Source organism: Stereum hirsutum, assembly GCF_000264905.1.
Source record: "Stereum hirsutum FP-91666 SS1 unplaced genomic scaffold STEHIscaffold_12, whole genome shotgun sequence".
Lineage (NCBI taxonomy): Eukaryota > Fungi > Basidiomycota > Agaricomycetes > Russulales > Stereaceae > Stereum > Stereum hirsutum.
Window position 1 is genome coordinate 813,898 of NW_006763142.1, and position 17,424 is coordinate 831,321.

General features: G+C 50.2%; 5 protein-coding genes and 1 non-coding gene across 6 annotated transcripts; 3 read left to right on the forward strand and 3 right to left on the reverse strand.

The window, feature by feature from the left end:
• Window positions 1-1,478: 1,478 nt before the first annotated feature.
• On the forward strand, window positions 1,479-4,754 carry STEHIDRAFT_170353 (uncharacterized protein; the record flags this gene model as incomplete). Its single annotated transcript, XM_007306966.1, has 12 exons — window positions 1,479-1,955; window positions 2,007-2,302; window positions 2,359-2,425; window positions 2,479-2,531; window positions 2,590-2,649; window positions 2,706-2,762; window positions 2,820-3,027; window positions 3,079-3,380; window positions 3,438-4,015; window positions 4,080-4,133; window positions 4,186-4,424; window positions 4,476-4,754. The coding sequence occupies exons 1-12, from the start codon at window positions 1,548-1,550 to the stop codon at window positions 4,752-4,754; spliced, it is 2,601 nt and encodes an 866-aa protein (XP_007307028.1). The 5' UTR covers window positions 1,479-1,547.
• Window positions 4,755-5,724: 970 nt separating this feature from the next.
• Window positions 5,725-7,035, reverse strand: STEHIDRAFT_61903 (ATPase V1/A1 complex subunit E; the record flags this gene model as incomplete). Its single annotated transcript, XM_007306697.1, has 6 exons — window positions 5,725-5,787; window positions 5,868-5,955; window positions 6,057-6,374; window positions 6,461-6,543; window positions 6,651-6,731; window positions 6,982-7,035. 6 exons carry the CDS (start codon window positions 7,033-7,035, stop codon window positions 5,725-5,727), a joined length of 687 nt encoding a protein of 228 aa, XP_007306759.1.
• Window positions 7,036-7,212: 177 nt separating this feature from the next.
• Window positions 7,213-7,283, forward strand: STEHIDRAFT_t204. The gene has a single exon. It is a non-coding gene; the product is annotated as a tRNA-Gly (tRNA).
• Window positions 7,284-8,920: 1,637 nt separating this feature from the next.
• Window positions 8,921-11,411, forward strand: STEHIDRAFT_133004 (cyclin-like protein; the record flags this gene model as incomplete). The annotated part of the gene is made up of 7 exons (XM_007306967.1): window positions 8,921-8,923; window positions 8,992-9,169; window positions 9,224-9,295; window positions 9,359-9,567; window positions 9,702-10,920; window positions 10,978-11,024; window positions 11,076-11,411. The coding sequence occupies 7 exons, from the start codon at window positions 8,921-8,923 to the stop codon at window positions 11,409-11,411; spliced, it is 2,064 nt and encodes a 687-aa protein (XP_007307029.1).
• Window positions 11,412-11,706: 295 nt separating this feature from the next.
• On the reverse strand, window positions 11,707-13,195 carry STEHIDRAFT_159529 (acid protease; the record flags this gene model as incomplete). The annotated part of the gene is made up of 6 exons (XM_007306968.1): window positions 11,707-11,797; window positions 11,866-12,051; window positions 12,117-12,348; window positions 12,433-12,506; window positions 12,561-12,873; window positions 12,940-13,195. The coding sequence occupies 6 exons, from the start codon at window positions 13,193-13,195 to the stop codon at window positions 11,707-11,709; spliced, it is 1,152 nt and encodes a 383-aa protein (XP_007307030.1).
• A 910-nt stretch (window positions 13,196-14,105) lies between these two features.
• On the reverse strand, window positions 14,106-17,204 carry STEHIDRAFT_62560 (5-oxoprolinase; the record flags this gene model as incomplete). Its single annotated transcript, XM_007306757.1, has 10 exons — window positions 14,106-14,766; window positions 14,859-14,987; window positions 15,059-15,142; window positions 15,207-15,416; window positions 15,494-15,709; window positions 15,774-16,221; window positions 16,285-16,662; window positions 16,836-16,952; window positions 17,021-17,076; window positions 17,128-17,204. 10 exons carry the CDS (start codon window positions 17,202-17,204, stop codon window positions 14,106-14,108), a joined length of 2,376 nt encoding a protein of 791 aa, XP_007306819.1.
• Window positions 17,205-17,424: the final 220 nt, after the last annotated feature.

The following is a 17,424-nucleotide window of genomic DNA, read 5'->3' on the forward strand; positions in this document are numbered from 1 at the left end:
CACCTTCCTTCAAACCGTATTTGTGTTAGTTCTGGACCCTGGTGTTCCTGAATAGTTATATTGTTTACGGAAAATCCAAATACCGTGACCTTTCTCAAGTATGACCAAAAACATACCTGAAAAGTAAATTGTCCCCTGTCCCGAGCTCCACGAATCTCGTAGGGAGGGTTGACAGGATTAGGAATGTCAAACTCTCACACCACTGACGTATGTAGGCCTAAGGCCTGACAGGTCCAAAAACTGTAGTATGTATCTGGTATGTATGTCAGGCTTTTGCGTGATGCACCGTTACTTCTTGCTTGATACCTTGAGCTACATAGCTCTGTCAGGCATGATTAGTAGCGAAATGGGATGGTGGTGGCCCAATTGAGAGGGAAACTGAGTGGATGTGACTGCATCGTATAACGCTGCCTATACTACCGGTACCAGGGCCCGGGAACGTTCAAGTTAACGTTTCCCATGTACGGTAACGGTTGGTCAGGACCTCAACTTGAAGCCCCAGCCTTATGCTCTGACCATCCGTTTTATTTGACGTGAAGGTCACAGTTCACTAATCCAACTCAAGCGAGTCCTAACGTTATATGAGTGAACGATTTCCTTCACGTCAAATATAACGAATATAATGGTCAGAGCCTAAGTCCTAGTCCTTCACTCGGGCGACTGCGTGATGACACATCACGTGCTCTAACAAACAGATGCGCGTTGTTTTGGTGGCGTTTGTTCCTTGTTCCCGGCCACTCTTCGACTAGCTAACTTGTATTCTCGCCAGCTGTAATCTTTTCGCCTTCTGCAGTGAGTCAGCCCAAATCTACGCATAAGGCGACGGATCACGCATTCTCTTCCTGAAGAACTCAGCGCCCTCTCTTTCCTGCCACCAACGAGACTCAGACATGCCGCTTACCTACACTGCGCCGCTCAACATATGCACTCATGCTCTCAATTCTTCACAACCGGAGTCGTGGCCACAAGTTGTGGCAGACACAGTGCTGTTGTTGATTACGCCATTACCTGCCTTGATTTCTACCGTAGATTCTTCAATAATCTTTTACTATCTGTCGTCTCTGATTATGAATGTATTGCAGGGTCCGCACCCTTTCTTTCTCCGTGAATCATCTAGGCCCTTGTCGGGTGAACTGGAGTCGACATTCACCGAGTTTCAGTCAGACTCTGTGTCAGAACAGGATGGATGGATTCTCGAGGTACTAGACAAAGTGCTTTCTACGGTCGCCGTGATGCGTTCCGAGCATTACTCCTTCGAAAGGGGACTAAATCCAAGGACACCGTTCTTCATCGGATTTGTACAAAGCATATTAAATCCGTCGTCAAGCGACAACACGCTAATATTTCGGCAAGTTATGGCAAATTTTCATGAAGCAAATATACCTCTCACTCAATTTTACAGAGAAAATCTTGCTTTCGTGCTCCCGAGGTACCCATTTGCAGGAGAGTCTCCTTTATTCGGACTCTTCCCTAAATACTCCTGGGCTACTCTATTCGGTTTCTGCTCGATCCCGACTCGCAGATGGGAAGAGCAGGCCGATGAAATCATGGAGGATCTAGCTGTGACGTCGATCCATTCATCGTCGACCGGCTCCGATAATGACGGCAATAGTTCATCGTCGATTCTACTTTCCCCTCAGTTTGACCTTTACCTTGATGGCTCGCCTGTGCTCGAGGAGGAGTACTCGGACGACTCGGACGAAGATCAGATATTCAAGCACGGTTGCGACAAGCATCCTTTCATTGACAGGGACGTAGATCCGGACGTTGCTTGTGTCTTCATCATGGCCGAACAGCGCAGGATCTATCATGCGCTTTCTTGCGCATTGTATCAGAGACGCGCCGTTGGCATTCATGATCCCATAATTGGATTGACCTTTGGGGATCAGGACCCCTATCTGTGGCTCGTTATTGGCTGGATAGGAAAGGATGAGGTCAATCCAGGCCAAACCCTCGTAAGTCGCTTTATTACTTCCTCTTTCGTCTCTGACCCCATCTCTGCCCAGCCGAAGGTCCACCTCATGCACACTTCATTCGACAGCGAACCTTCAACACCGCATGGCGTATTCAACATGCTTGACCCATTGTCTGCCATTCATCTCTCCCGGGTTCTTCTCTCTGTACGCGCCCAGTTTCCCTATATAAAGTCTCAGGCGATACGTGAGAGCAACTCCTCGCCGTTGGACAATGACGCCCAGTTGGAGCTCTCCTGGAGGTCGGATCAAGTGCTCTCCGATTTTCGAACAGAGCCTTCTCTCAACGACGTGATCGCTCCCTGGATTGAAACTCTACCTTGTCGCGAGTGAGCCCACTCACCACGCCCAGTACTCCCCGCCCACTAATATCCTTCTCTCGAAGCAGCCTTACCGTTGAGACCCTGGATAGTTCGACGGATCTGATGGCTCCTAGAGGTCATAAACCAAATGTGAGCGAGATATGCTCATCTCTAACCATATCTAACGTGTGTCTGTCTTTCAGCAGAATAAACAGTCCAAGGGAGGCAGTGGCAGAGCGGCTAGTAGTACTCTTGAGTAACTCTGCCCTTTCCTTGGTCAGAATCGGAATTTGTGCTCAACTGAGGATTAATAGTGCTGTTGACGAGGATGAAGCAATAGACCATGTGAGATCTGAGGTCGACGTCGCAAACCGGTAGGCTCCTTCGTCAACCCATAATCACTGGTGTAATTTGATTTCCCTTGTCCTAGCTCAGCCCCGTCTCGTTTCAGGAGCAAAAAATCCACGAGTAGCTGGTCGTTGTCAAAGTAAGTCTTGCTCTCCTCAGGAAGTTAGGAACTGTATCGCTGATTGCGCTGACCAAGGCTGGCCGCTCGACACCCCGGCGACTTCTCGACGCCTGATTCCACAAGCAAGTATCTACTAGGTCGAAATGTTGCGCGGGATACGAAACTCCCTCACGAGGTCTACGACACACTAAAGATGGACCGCGCAATGGATATAGCTCTCACCAAGTCACAAGAGTACGATGATATGGTAGCGCCATTTTGGCCACCTTCCTGGGGAACCGTGGTACGTACACTGTATGATCACGCACAATAACATCGATTGATTTTAGTCAAGAAGGACCTGCCGCAAGTACGACCAGAACAGAAGCATCTTTGCCATGAGCTACTTCGCGCGATCAAAGCTCGAAGGACCTGCAAAACCCGCGTGCCCATCCAGGATCTCGACGATGAAGCCCTGGTAAACCTTATGACCAATCGCTTTCAACAACTCCTAGATATCGTTGAGGAGGCCCTTGTTTTGAAGAAAAGCGCAGAGGTCATCAACATACCAGAGGCAATGTTTCGAAGTGCATTCGACCGCTTAGTCCATCTATTCTTTAATGGAGAAGACAATCAATCAGAAGGACGACTCTCCATGTGAGTCAATTTTGATTTCATTGTTCGGTGATCAGGATTCTCATGCGCTTGTTTCAGCCTTGAAGCTAAAATTTCGATGCCACGCAACACTTTAGCAGATGCGTTGCTGTCGGAGCTGAAAGACAAGCTGGATATGAGGAAGGTAGTACGGTCGTTCACCAGGGAGTCCAGCATCATAGGCCAGCACCGCAAGGATATTAGTCTTCATGCCGATTTCCTCTTAGATTTCGAGATCAAGAACCCCCAATTCGGCATCCTCCAGAACAACGTGAGGGCTGCGAAAAATCTGCTCGAGAAAGCCGTGGAACAAATGGAGGTTAATCCGAAGGATGTTTTATCTGACGCCACACTCGAACCACCCACCGGGACTGTGGATAATTTAGGTCTCGTACGAATCAAGGACTTCTTTTCACCTGAATCACCTCCGAAGGATGCCCTCAAATCTTTCACGCTTTTCGACACATCCAGGAAGAACGCAAAGGATCTTGCTTCACACGATGGCTTCGTCCACAATATACAGCACACGCTTGGTCGCAAGATCAATGTGGACCAGCCTAATGACCCTTTCGCATCGGCCAGATACGATTATCTAGTGCAGGATGATTCATCACACGTCACTTACGACTCTCAGTCTCGTTCGTTGTTTTCTTCAAGTTGATTTAATGCGTGATAGTTGACCTTCCCCTCTGTCTGCTTTAGCACCTCCGCCTAATCCTGTATCAAGCAAGAGAGAAACCACAGTTCCGACTAAATGTATGTAACGTCTGTCATCATATCCGCCAGAATCTCAACAGTTTCTGCACAGCGATCAAGCAGGATGAGAGCCTGGACGAACTCGTGGATCTCTTGCTGCCCCTGTTGGTAGACGAGTACAAGAAGGATCTCGATGCGTTTCATATCCAAGGCCCAAACGAAGTCCGAGCCTATCTCATCGCAGCTCTTAAGTTCCTAGGTGTCTGCGGCATTGAGAACTTTCTCATCGCTAGTGTGTATACCGAGGGGACCATGGGAGTCGTACAAGGAGGATGGAAGGATGATGTCTCGGTGAGGCCTCTCTTATTTGTGTATCCTGATCTGCGCTGATCGTGTCATTAGGGCGAGGGCGGTAAGAATGGCGCAGTACATCTCCTCGATCGCAACTGTCAGGCTTTTGATATCGCCAATGTTCTTGGTGCTTTCAACTTTGCCGTCTTTCTCGCCCGTCTCGCCCACGTTCGTGCCCCGAAAATGCTCGAGCTATTCGATGACGACAAACGCGCTGCGCTGCATGAAAAGCTTCGAGATCAGGAAAGCGACGTCTACAAGTGGAAGTACTCCTCACAGCTGGCTGAAGAGGGGTTCCAGGCTGCCAGGCAGAGGTTCATGAACCAATAGAAGGCGCGTCACGAGCAGGTGGAGGCAAGACCACGACCGCTTGGGCCAACGCTTTGTTCTCAGTGCTTGTCTGTGTCGTTTCTGAAGGTTCGTCTACGTTTTCTGAACATCATGTAGGCTTGGCTCGATTGGCTAACATGCAATGTATTTTGGTAGCCTGGGCTCCTCGGTTTCTGTCTGATGATCGTCATCGTTTTGCTGAATCGCAATCTTCTTGCCCTCTACGTCGTTGTTATAATGCCGTTCCACTTGTATCACTCGTCGTTTCTGTTTTGTTATTCCATATGTATACGCTGTCACGACCGCTGCAATCCTCATACGTTCACCCTCCACGAGGTTCTTAGAATGCCGTCCCCCTTGTATCACTCGTCGTTTCCGTATTATTATTCCATATTTGTACGCTCTCTGTCACGAGCACTGCAACCCTCGTACGCTCGCCCTGCACGAGGTTCTCAGAATGGCGTTCCCCTTATCTTACTCGCCGTTTCTGTTTTGTTATTCCATATTTGTATGCTGTCACGAGCACTGCAATCCTCGTACACTCGCCACGAACGGCGAAGACAATCTGGCGCTACTGCAGCCTTAGTCCGTATAATATGTACGGGCCGCCTAGGGTATCTCTTGTACGACGCAATAGCATACGTGTTAGGCGGATGATGAGCATGTTCTGTCGACTAGAAATTCATGCCATGCAGAACGGCAAAGTGGTAATAGAATTACTGTGGCCCAGCGGACCACTTCGTATACGGCATCTTTTCTGGTCGGGTTCGAATATAGGTAACACTGATGTATGATCACGGTATCTGACCGACCAGAGTCCATGGATCTCGTACGGGCATCGATTCGTTCAGACAGAAGGACACACTGAAAAGAAAACTGCGAGTAGGTGGTGAACGAGAGATGTATCGTTGATATTGGGCAGTAGGGTAATTCAGGTAACAAGTCGGGGGATTCCTCCCTTCCAATGAGCCTATGTGAAGAACTTGCGGTTCTCGTTGGGTCCGAAGAGGTCGTGTCTGATCTCGGGAAGCATCTATACGATATGAAGGCGGACGGGGAGGTAAATTTCCAGACAGACTATGAGAGGGAAGATGGGACAGATGTTTGACGCACCCTATCCTCCAAAAGCCGCAGACGTTCATCGAGCGTGTTGTCCAGCGTGATCCGTTTCGTTCCACTAATGAGCTTGATACCGCCGGCCCTATATCACAAGTTCAGATTATCGCCAGCCAGTCAGCCGACGCGCACAGGGGCCCAGCCACACCAGTGACATCGTAGCACAAGACGAGCAAATGGACTCACAACTCCTCGTCCAATCCACCCTCGACTTCAATTTCGACCTCCCTTCCGCTAATCTCTCCATACCTCTGCTTTGCGGCATCCACCGCCTGCTGCACCACCTCCAAATCCTTCCCCCTCGCGTATACAGTGACACTTGGCTCGAGAAGTTGCAAGAGACCTTGTACGATGACGCCCTCGAGGAATTGGACGTATTGGTCTGGAGAATCGGAGGCGAGAGAGACGATTTGGGTGCGGGCGGTTTGGAAGAGGTTTTGGAGTGCTTGTTCGCGAGCGTGCAGGAGGCGGAGTCGGGATTTGTTGGTAAGAGTCGATTGTGTGCTATTATCGATTGAAATGAGAGAGAAAGAGAGATTGGTGGTTGTGTGAGTGATAGTGCGAGTGAGTTGCAGAAAGTGGGTGCGTACATCTTCTGCGCCGTTTCAGCACCCTTGCGTTTCTTCTCGAATTGGGCATCGATTGCCTGCTGTTCCTGCTTCACGAGCTTTGCCTACAAAATATCATAACGAGAGGAAGTCGGAACGAAGCGGAAAGGCCAGAGGGGAAACATTGTCAGTATCATGTCGCAAGTTATTGCTTGCGCGGTATACAGCGTACCTTCTCGATGGCAAACTCCTCGTCAGCTTTGACACGGATCTCGCGGGCCTTCTCCATTGCCTCTTGCTTGATGAATGCCACCTATAGTATCCAACCCGAAGTGCATGATCACATAGCGTAGATAGCCCGATTCGGGTGGTAAGTTGTCGACAATATGAGGGTAATGGGCGGGTCGCGTTCAGACAATATAAGTGAAAGAAATAGGTCAGTATCGCTTCAATTACTCAAACATATGTGTGGATAGTGAAAGGTGAAAGCGTATGCCGTCTACTTTCACCAGTGAACGCTACGCAATGATGATATGGTGGGGCAGCTAAGGACTGGTACTGACCATCTTGTTCATCTCGTTGAGGACCTCATCATCATTGAGTGCGCGTGCGGCCATTCTGAGTTCTAGTTGAGAAGAGATGTATAATGGTTGGTGGCCGGGTCGAGTACAGAGGGGACCAGTGGAAGATGTAGTGAAGCAGGAGAGCCTTGCTCAGAATGTCTATGTTCGGCTTTGGAGCCATAGCATCGGCTCGGATACATTTATAATATAATATACAAGGCTATATAATAAGCATTAATGGGGTAGTGGTAACCTGGGTCGTTGCCATCGACCCGCCGGGGGTTCGATTCCCTCTTAATGCATTCGATCCAGCCTGGCTCCAAACCTTTTTGACTCTTCGTCAGAGAAGTGCACACACGCTATTATGGTCTAACTGGATTGACACACGACAGGAGCAGTTATCCAATTCACCACTTCACGACTTTTGATTTTACTCAAAGTCCCCTGAACCCTGAAGGTCCTTGCAAGTCATCCGAGCATTCTTGCAACTTCTTGTCATCGGTCAGAAACACTTACTACTGATGGTAGGTATTTGCCTATGTGCGACCACGGCGAAGAGCCATGAAGTCCAGCTATCAGAGTTCGAAAGATGGATGCCATATATTGCGCAGAAGACATGCCCTAGTACCAAGAACTTTCAATACAATTTGAGCACATACACAACAGAGAAGCAATCCTTCATCGCTAGTAGACCTCGATTGACGTCTCCTCCTCAATATGTTTCAAGACACGGGAGCTTATCCGTGCATTGACTACGCACTCGAGGTGACGTTCGGTGCTCAGTGTCAAACAATGTTCCTTACCACCCTCTGTTCTACTGCCAGTAACTTCTCGATTATCTCCTCTGTCTCAGCGTAACCGATATAGCGATGGTCATGTCATGCCGACTTTCCAACGTCTCGAGGTGTTCATCTCCGAGAAGCCTCTGCTGCACGGCACCAACGTGTCGATAAATCCTTTCCGCCTCCGCATGACGGCCCTGCAACGATAGAGCGAAAGCCAGATCGTGATCCATTTGTGACGTCTGCTGATGCTCTTCACCCAGTACAGCCATCCCAGCTTGTCTATACATCTCCTCCGCCTCCGCATAATGTGAGTGGTCCAACAGAGCGAGGCTCACTTTATCCCCCAAAACATTCCTCGCCTCTACTAAGGCCTCGAGTGATAACGGTTCTGTTTCTACGGCACCGTATTGGGCCAGATGTGTTTCAACGTCCGTGGGCGTTCGGGTTCAGGTATGGCGTCGTGCAAATTTGCCGCGGATCTTCAAAGCGAGCGCAATCCTCCTTGAATTAGTCTAATTGAAGAAGATTGTCATGGAAATAATCGGTTTGCTTCCATGACTGCTTGAGATGATAGATGCCGAAACGAAACGACTAGCAAGTCATCTCAGCAAGGTCAAACATCGTTCAGAGTGCCTGGGTGCTAAGAATAGCTATCCAAAAAGACCGGAAGCCAGTAAATCCGTATCCTTACACGAAGAGCCAGCACCATCGGGGGTGTGAACTTGAGGAATGGAATACGATAGAGGCTCTAAAATGAGCATGGTGGTGATGATATGACAGCCTGAGTTCGATGAGTCTGCGTAGAGAGCCATCCTTAGCCCGCAGGAGGGATTCCAAACTGACAATGGTCGCCCTAGAACATCGGGCAGTGTTGTAATCAAGGTCTAGGTGGTAGAAGAAAGGAAGATTCAGGCCGCTGGCTTTTGGGAGAAATCCGGAGACAGACAAAGGAAGGAAAGAATGACGACGGTGAAATCCGAGTCGCAGTCAAATCACAATGACGCTTCGGAAATAACCGATATCTTTTCTCCCTCTCCCACTCACAAAGGGCGCGAGTTCGACCCCCAGCACCCGCATTCTAACTTATTGCAGCTCAAATCCTCCATTTCTCTGTAGCATCTAGGAGTCGATAGGCATCTGTTGTTGAAGCAATCATGGTACGTCAAATTACCATATAGAGTGCTCAAGAGTTTGACAGAAACTAACGCATTCTCTGCTCCCAAAGCCCGTCTGCACCGACTGTGGTGGCACAGTTATAGAGTACGATGCAGCAGCCGGTAACGGCTTTTGTGTCCAATGCGGCACCGTTATCGAGGAGAACACCATCGTCAATGAGGTTTCTTTTGGTGAGACATCCACTGGCGCCGCTATGGTGCAGGGAGCCTTTGTTGGACAGGGAGCAAGTAAGTTATTACAGACGTGTGGCGCAATGTCTATTCCCTAAATATGTTTCGCAGCACATGCAAGAATGGGTGGCCCGTTCGGCAATAGAGGCAACTCAGAATCAAGGGAACAGACCATTGCGAATGGTAAGACCTTTATTTGCGTTCGTAATAGGGGTATAGCATTGCAATGGCTGACTCGCCATACAGCGAACCGCAGAATTTCCCAAATCGCATCCAATTTACATCTCTCCGAAACGGTATCTATGTCGGCGAGCCGCCTTTACAGCCTCGCTGTGGAACACAAATTCACTAAAGGAAGAAAGGCAATGAATGTTGTCGCGGTCTGCCTTTATGTGGCGTGCCGTCAGAAAGGGACGCGCTCCCTGATGCTCATCGACTTTTCTGATCTCTTACAGGTAAATCTATCTCATTTTGGTACATACTTTCTTTCTCTATCCAGGGCTGTGTAGAAAGTGTGATGCTACACACCCGCGCCACAGTGGCACACCTCCCTTTCATCGAGCCAATGTAACTAACGTCATTTACTTAGGTCAATGTTTTTGAGCTTGGACATACCTACCTCCAACTTGTCCAAACACTCAATCTACGCCTACCTCTCGTCGACCCATCCCACTACATCTCCCGCTTCGCTGCTCTTCTCGAGTTCGGCGACGAAACCTCTCGCGTCGCCACCGACGCTGTCCGCCTCGTCCAACGCTTTGACCGCGACTGGATGACCAAGGGCCGAAGACCCGCTGGAATTTGTGGGGCCTGTCTTCTTCTTGCTGCCCGAATGAACAACTTCCGACGGAGTATAGAGGAGATTGTGCAGGTGGTGAAGATCGCCGATACGACGTTGAAGAAGCGACTGGATGAGTTCAAGAGGACAAGGAGTGCGAATTTGACTATTGGGGATTTCAGGACGGTGTGGTTGGAAGAGGAGATGGATCCGCCGGCGTTCTATAAGGATAAGGAGGGCGAGGAAGGGGGTGATGAGGAAGAGTACGAGGATGGAGAGACGGGGAAGAAGCGGAAGAAGAAGGGTAAGGGGAAGAAAGGAAAGAGAGGGAGGAAGCGGAAGAAGGTCGACAGTGAAGACGAGGAAATGGAGGATGCTGAAATGTTGGAGAAGCAGCCTGGTACGGACCCTTCGCAGGAGCAGGTCGAGTTACGGCTGCAGCCGTCCCAGGACGTGAACATTCCAATCGACCCCGCACTGTTCAATACAGGTATTCTGGAGGGTATCTCGCCTCATGCGGATCCTCTTTTCCTCTCAGAGACTCAATCAAGCCGTCCCCAAGTTCTGGATGATTCGAATATCGACCCTGCTCTGCTAGATCAATCTGCTGCCATGTCATCGCCACCGCCACCCGTTCACAATCCACCACCACTCGCCCCCGGTCAACAATCCGAGATAGACACGGAAAAAACTGACGACGTCACTTTTTCGATTCCCTCAGAAGAAACCGATAAAGAACAAGATTTTGCCGGTGCACCGCCACCCCCTGAGGACACCGCACTCGAAGCAGCCCTGGACGAGACTTTGGTGAACGAAGTCTCCAATTTCTTGATGAACAAACAGGGCACGGAAATGAATGACGCTCTGACGGAGATGACGGAGCGTCAGACGGCCGGGTTCACTGTTGTGGATGAATTATTAGGACTGGATGAGGACGAGTTGGATAAGTTTCTTTTGACTGACGAGGAGGTGAAGATTAAGGAGAGAGTATGGGTCGAGATGAATAAAGAATATCTGGAGGCGATTGCTCGTGGGTATCCTCTCGTGCTCTTTCTGCAGCTAACTTCTGACCCTGAATATATTGTAGTGAAAGCAGAGCAACGAGACAATGGTTCTACCTCCAAACCACGCAAGGTATGCTAACCACTATATATCAAGTCAAGCATTGGCTAACGTTCTGTCCAGAAACGGAAAACCAACTCGAAGCCTCGTGACGCGTCCACACCTCACGGAAATACGGCAGCCGAATCGGTCCGCAGTCTGTTAAAGCAGCCAAAGTACAGCAAACGAATCAATTACAACGCTCTCAAGGACCTGTTCGGTGGCCCGAATGCTACGTCTGGTGCTGGCGACGAGAAAGACGATGATCACCAGTTGTACACCATGGACGATGATAAGGATGACGAGGTAGTGGACGAGGCGGGTGGAGGAGTTGGTACGGGGACCGGGCAGTATGGAGAGGGTGGGAGTGATAAAGAGGACGATTATGGGTGGGAAGAGGGGTTCGAGCAGGAAGTATAACAGCTCTCGAAAGGCTGTGTATATTGTACAGTGTGTATCCCTCGATTTCTTCTCCGTTTCATTGCAACATTTCTGGTTTAATGGTCTCGCCAGGGTATATTATATTCAGCATTCATGTCATTTTCCCGTCATCATTATCTCTTGTTCCTCGGAATTTTGGTCGCCATGTGTATTTAGCCTGCGTTGTTTCTACTACTTCTCATCGAACTCATCTCCTATGCATCGAGTGAGCAATATTTACCGTCACTTGTTCCGTCGCGGCATACTTTGCATACCTTTTGACACCTTCGCGGTTCTATACGTTGTTGACGGTCGAATTCGTGTACGAAGTATAGGCGAACCCGATACGGGAGTTGGTCGTATCATACACTGAATAGAAGCGCTCGCTGTAGTAGCAGAGAATAATATTAGATGGACGACCGTCCGGTAAAAACGAGGGAACTTAGGAGCATACAGGAAAGTGAAGCCCAGAATGAACTGGAAAGAGAAGGTATTGCCATAGGTGCTGAAGATTGAGTAGATTGTTCCCTCATCTCCATTGATGAGAGAATTGTATGCTGGAGGCCAGACCTGTGCGTCCGCATTCAGCGTGAACGTTTCGCCGCTGATGATGAAGTCGATCGGCTTCAATGCAGCAGCTCTGTTGACCGAAAATGTGAATAATGAAACGAGTAATGAAGATACGTGTAGTGTACATAGACTTACTGTTCTGGAGTGAACGATACCAAATTGTGCGTTGACTCGTAGGTTCCACCGGTAGCGGCCATGTATGCCTCAAACTCGCCAGCAGCCAAGTAAACGAGGATAGTCCCCGTGTCAACGATACCGCTACCGGAGAGGAATGTAGTGCCGTCGTAAGAAATGTTCTGTGAGATGTACCAGGAGCCTTCTGACGAGGCGGTATATGTGAGGTTTCCAATGAACTGGGAGGTACCGACTGTAGGTAATATCAGTCACCACGAACGAGCCTACAGAGTGATTTGATACTCGCCTTCGCCAAATGTGAGCGAGCCTTGAGAACTGGGGGAAGCCACGAGGGGAAGAGCAATCCCGACTGACTCAACGTCGATGAGTCCTTGCGCAAGCATATTGTTTCTGTGGAATTAATCAGAGCGCGAATTGTGTTATATCGAGAGCAAACGTTCTTACGTGAAAGTGGGGACGACTTCGTCCGGCTTGCTCGGGAAAGTCCCTGCCGTCGACGCTACCTGAGCCAAACCAAGGACGCCATCGACGCCCACGAGTTCAAAGTCGCCAGTTTTGTTGCTGACGCCAATTGACTGGTTTGTGACCACGACAGACGAGGGAAGTGTGATGTCGTCAACGTATTCGAATCCATAAACGTCTCCTGTACCATAGGACAGGTAGATCGAATCATTGGTCGCCACACTGCTCGTGGTTGGCACGTAACTCTTGTTATTCCCAACCCAGAAGTTCGAAGAGCCGGTGTCAACTAGCATGGCTGTGAAAACAAGGTCAATAATCTGTTATGTTGGGATCAAGGAAAACGGAGAAATTGATTGCTCACTGTACTGAGTTGGCGGAGTGCCTACACCAACCTCGGTTGTGTAACCCACTGCGTCGCTCGAGAATGATACTGGGGATATCGGGGACAGACGCTCGCCGCGGGCATATGCGTTTGATAACTGCTCGATACGAGCGCGGTCGACATTTCTTCCAGTTCCACTTCTGACTTGCCTATTGATGGGTATTGTAATGCGAGGGCTGGCTGCGATGCCACGAGCGAGAATAATCGCCAACGCGAAGATGGATGCTGTGAACATGCCTGGGGATTAAGTGCACCGTGAATGATCGTATAGGGACCCATCTTATATGAGCCACGCGTAGACGCGTGCCATCGTCACGCTATGGTGTGAACTCAATATCTTGATGGTGAGTGGGAGATTGAGCCCGTAGCACGATGGTGATACATGAGAGCGAGGAGATGTATCCCCCGATGGTGTAAGCTGGCAATGGTTGCAGGAGGTTGCATCTGGTACAAAAGGCACAAGGTGAGGTCGGCATGCAACACATTATTGCTCGGGATCATGGCGATGACGAGACGCATGGCTGCTGCTGATGGGTGTAATACGTGGAAAGATTCCTCTACAAAGCGTTGAATGATCATGCTCCTCGTGATACGATTGATTCCCCTTGGTGATATCCTTGTCGGTCTGTGGACGAGGAGGCAGCGATGAAGGAGCAGCCAAAGGCCCAAGACCAGGGACAATACCGACAACCAACGCATGTTCTGAGCCAGAGATTCAAAAGCTAGTGTACACTTCCATTACTGGAACGGAGAGTTGATTGTGCACCTACAAAGATTGTCGACATGTCGCTGCAAGTCCTGTCGAAGTCGCTACCAAATCCAACAAGGCATGACCTTGAAGTTCATGGTCAAGGAGCTCCGGCTAGCTCCGAGCACGCGAACACAAGGATGTGGCCCAAAGTGGCCCAGCTTCGCTTGAGCTCCCCCGTCCGCGAGGGGGAAATACGGAGAGCTTCTGAGGTGTCGAAATTTCAGCACCGACTTCGACAATAATTTTGCCGATTTCAATCCGTGTGATCTAAACTACACATAGTAGCATCCGGTTTCCGTATTCGATTGTACAGCTACAGACCAGCCACAGACATACATGTTTAGTCGATACATTGATGTTCTTCTACGTCTATATCGTCTCAACACTTCCATCCTTACTCCTCGTCCTTATCCTCCAACTTCACCACCAAATGTTTCCTCGCCACGATCGCCCTTGCCCCGGGGATGACCACGATCGTCTGCGTATTATCAATAATCATCGCCGGTCCCCTAACCTCATCTCCAACCTCCAACCTGTCCAGCTCATAGACCCTCGTATCATGCACCCTCCCCACGCCTTCGAAATACACCGAATACCTCATCGCGACCTTCTCTTCCTCGCTTCCCTGACCACCGACGACCCTCGTCTTCAACTCCTTCAACTCCTCAAACACCGACTGCCCCAACGAATCGAACGTCTTCCCTATCCCTCTCACCTTCAAATCATCGACCACGATATTCTTCGAATCGAGCAGGAACCCAAACTCGGACTTATACATCCTCTTGAACGCTTTCTCAAAGTCCTCCTGGCTCTCGCCATCCTCACCTTCACCGGATTTTTCGCCGAGTTCGGCGGAGGGAAGAACCATGAGCGCGGTATCGGTCCCGTCGAATCGCATATTGAGCATGCGTTCGATGCGAATCCGAGAGGGCTCGAAGCCCTGTTTGGTTAGTTCGGAGCGGACGGTTTTGGTGAGGCTGTTTAGGCGGGATTGGAGCGTTTGGATGTTGGTGGCGTTGTAGTTTGCTGAGGAAGGTTCTTGGATTTCGTGTGCGCTGAGAGGTTTTTGAACAGTCAGATACTTAATCACATGCAAGGGTGTCGGGGAAGGAGAGAAGAGGGGGGAAAGAAAATGAGAAGGACATACCGGTCAGCTAGAGCAAGGCCATAGGCGGACAGAATAGAACTGTAGCGATGGATCAGGATCGTCTTGATGCCGAGGAGTTGAGCAATCTCGCAGGCATGTTGACCACCTGCACCACCGAAACTGGCCAATCTACATTTCCACATCGTCATCAGTATCTTTCTGGGGGCGACCCAGATGAGAGTAGGGAAGTTGAGACATACATGTGTCTCGATGTTGCGTATCCCCTTGCCTCCGTCAGAGCACGAATCGGTCGACACATCGTCTCATTCGCCACTTTGATGAATCTGTGCCACAGTAGTCTCGTGAGTCGCGGAACGGCGACGACAGGAAAGAGATTTAGAAACGAACCCGTAAACGATCTCATCCAAGTCCAACTTCCTCTCCCCACTCTGAGCGATACTCGCATTGATTTCCTCCGCGACTTTCTCAAACGCGACCTTCGACGCCTGTACATCCAACGGCTCTTTCTCCGACTTTCCAAAGATCTTCGGGAAATAATCCGGTACGAGGCGTCCCAGCATCAGATTCGCGTCTGTTACGGCGAGTGGACCGCCTTTCCTACATTCCCGTATCAACATCGTTTCAGTTTACGGTGATTATGGTGATGTGGACAGGATAGAGAGAACGAAGCGCACCGGTAACATGCAGGTCCAGGTTCTGCTCCCGCACTTTCAGGACCTGCACAGAAGAGGCCGTTCCGGAAGGTGAGGCATGATCCGCCCCCTGCAGCGACAGTGTTGATATCCAGTTGTGGGGATTGGATGGTCACGCCCGCCGTTGTCGTTTCGTACACGACTTCGTACCGTCCATCGAACCGCGAAACGTCCGTTGACGTCCCTCCGACATCCAACCTGACATGGAATGAGAATGAGTAAGAAGATAGGATAATTGGAGAGAAGGCGAGGATGAGCCCACCCAATCACAGGCGTCTTCTCCTTCTCGTCCCAACTCGTCAACGCATATCCAACCACACCCCCCGCCGGCCCACTCAAAATACTCTTCAATCCACTAAACCTCTCCGCATCTACCAAACCGCCATCACTCCCCATAAACTCCACCCTCGGACTCTTCACCCTCCCATCCCTCAACTTCTCATCGAACCCCTTGAAAAACCCATCCAGATATTCGCGCAGAATAGGGGTGAGGTACGCGTCGGCGGTGGACGAGACCCCTCGCGGTACCATTTTGATCATCGGGAGGAGTTGGGAGGAGAGCGAGATTTGGGGGAAGCCGACGGAGGAGGCGAGACGGCCGATGAGAAGTTCGTGGTTGGGGTAGGTGTAGGAGTGCACGAGGACGACGGCGAGGGAACGATAGCCTTCTGCATAGAGCTTTTCGAGGTCGGCTTTGATGGCGGCTTCGTCTGCACTCCACACGCCATATGAGTGCCTGAGAGAGGGAGGGGATGAAGAGGTGGTATACATACCGGGTTTTTGTAAGATCCTGACTGCTTCGCCCGAAATACCTCTTACGATCTCTCCTGGACCCTCTGCATCGCCCTTCCCGTCCCATCCCTTACCTCTATACCCCCTCTCCACCTTCCCATCCTCAGTGAAGACAACCTGATGCTCCTCTGACTTCGGGTCACTCGTGTATCCCACCAGAGTCACTCGTTCGTCTACCTCGACGACGGCACTGTAGAGGGGTGGGGGCCGACGGATGTTGAGGTCAAAGATGCGGGGACGGGACTGGTTGCCGATGAGGAGGAGGTCTTTAAAGCCTTTGGTGATGAGGAGAGCGTGTTTCTTGCCTTTGCGTTCGAGGAGGGCGTTGGTGGCGACGGTGGTGGAGAGGCGGATGTAATCTATGAGAGGCCATGTACGGTCAGTTACACATTCAGAGATCGATAGACCAGATGATTGAAGGCAAAAAGGTACAAGCAGTGGAAGGGAAGGGGGAATGATACATGGTGCCACAAGTGTGGCCCATATGCTCGCGAGCGAAAGACAACGATTGGACCGAAGGGTATCGACTCACCGATCTTTGATGTATCAAGTGTAGTCCCTCTAGGGATACTTTCGCCCGTAACCTGCTCCAGTACACGACGAATCCCCTCCGTAGGCGCATCCTGGTAGTTCGCCGGATCCTGGGACACTGGACATTAGAGCACCCAAGTCAACACACGCTACGAAAATGCTCACGACAGAGATAAAGGGACATACGAAGCTTAACTACAATCTCCTTCCGCTCGTTAGGATTCTCTGGATCAGGATATGACCTAGAGGCTGATTAGCTTGATAGAGTGGCAGTGTGGCGCAAGTAGACGCACGCATGGACATCGCAGAAAGTTCCTCCCCGATCAGCGCAGATGCGGATTGAACGGTCTGGTATGTTCAAAGAAGGCATTGCACTTTGTTTGAAGCAATAGTCGAACTTTGAGGTCGTCGTGGTCGGTAGGTGTACAATCCTCAGGATCGGGTGTGACACGTCAGGGTGAAAGCCTAGATACACTTGCTATTCTCAGTCAGTTTTGAGCATGGTAATTTCAGGAAAAACCAAGAGTGTAACGATACCTCTCTTAGCTGCTTACAGAGACGTTGAAGAGGTGAAGGAAGAAGGGACAAAC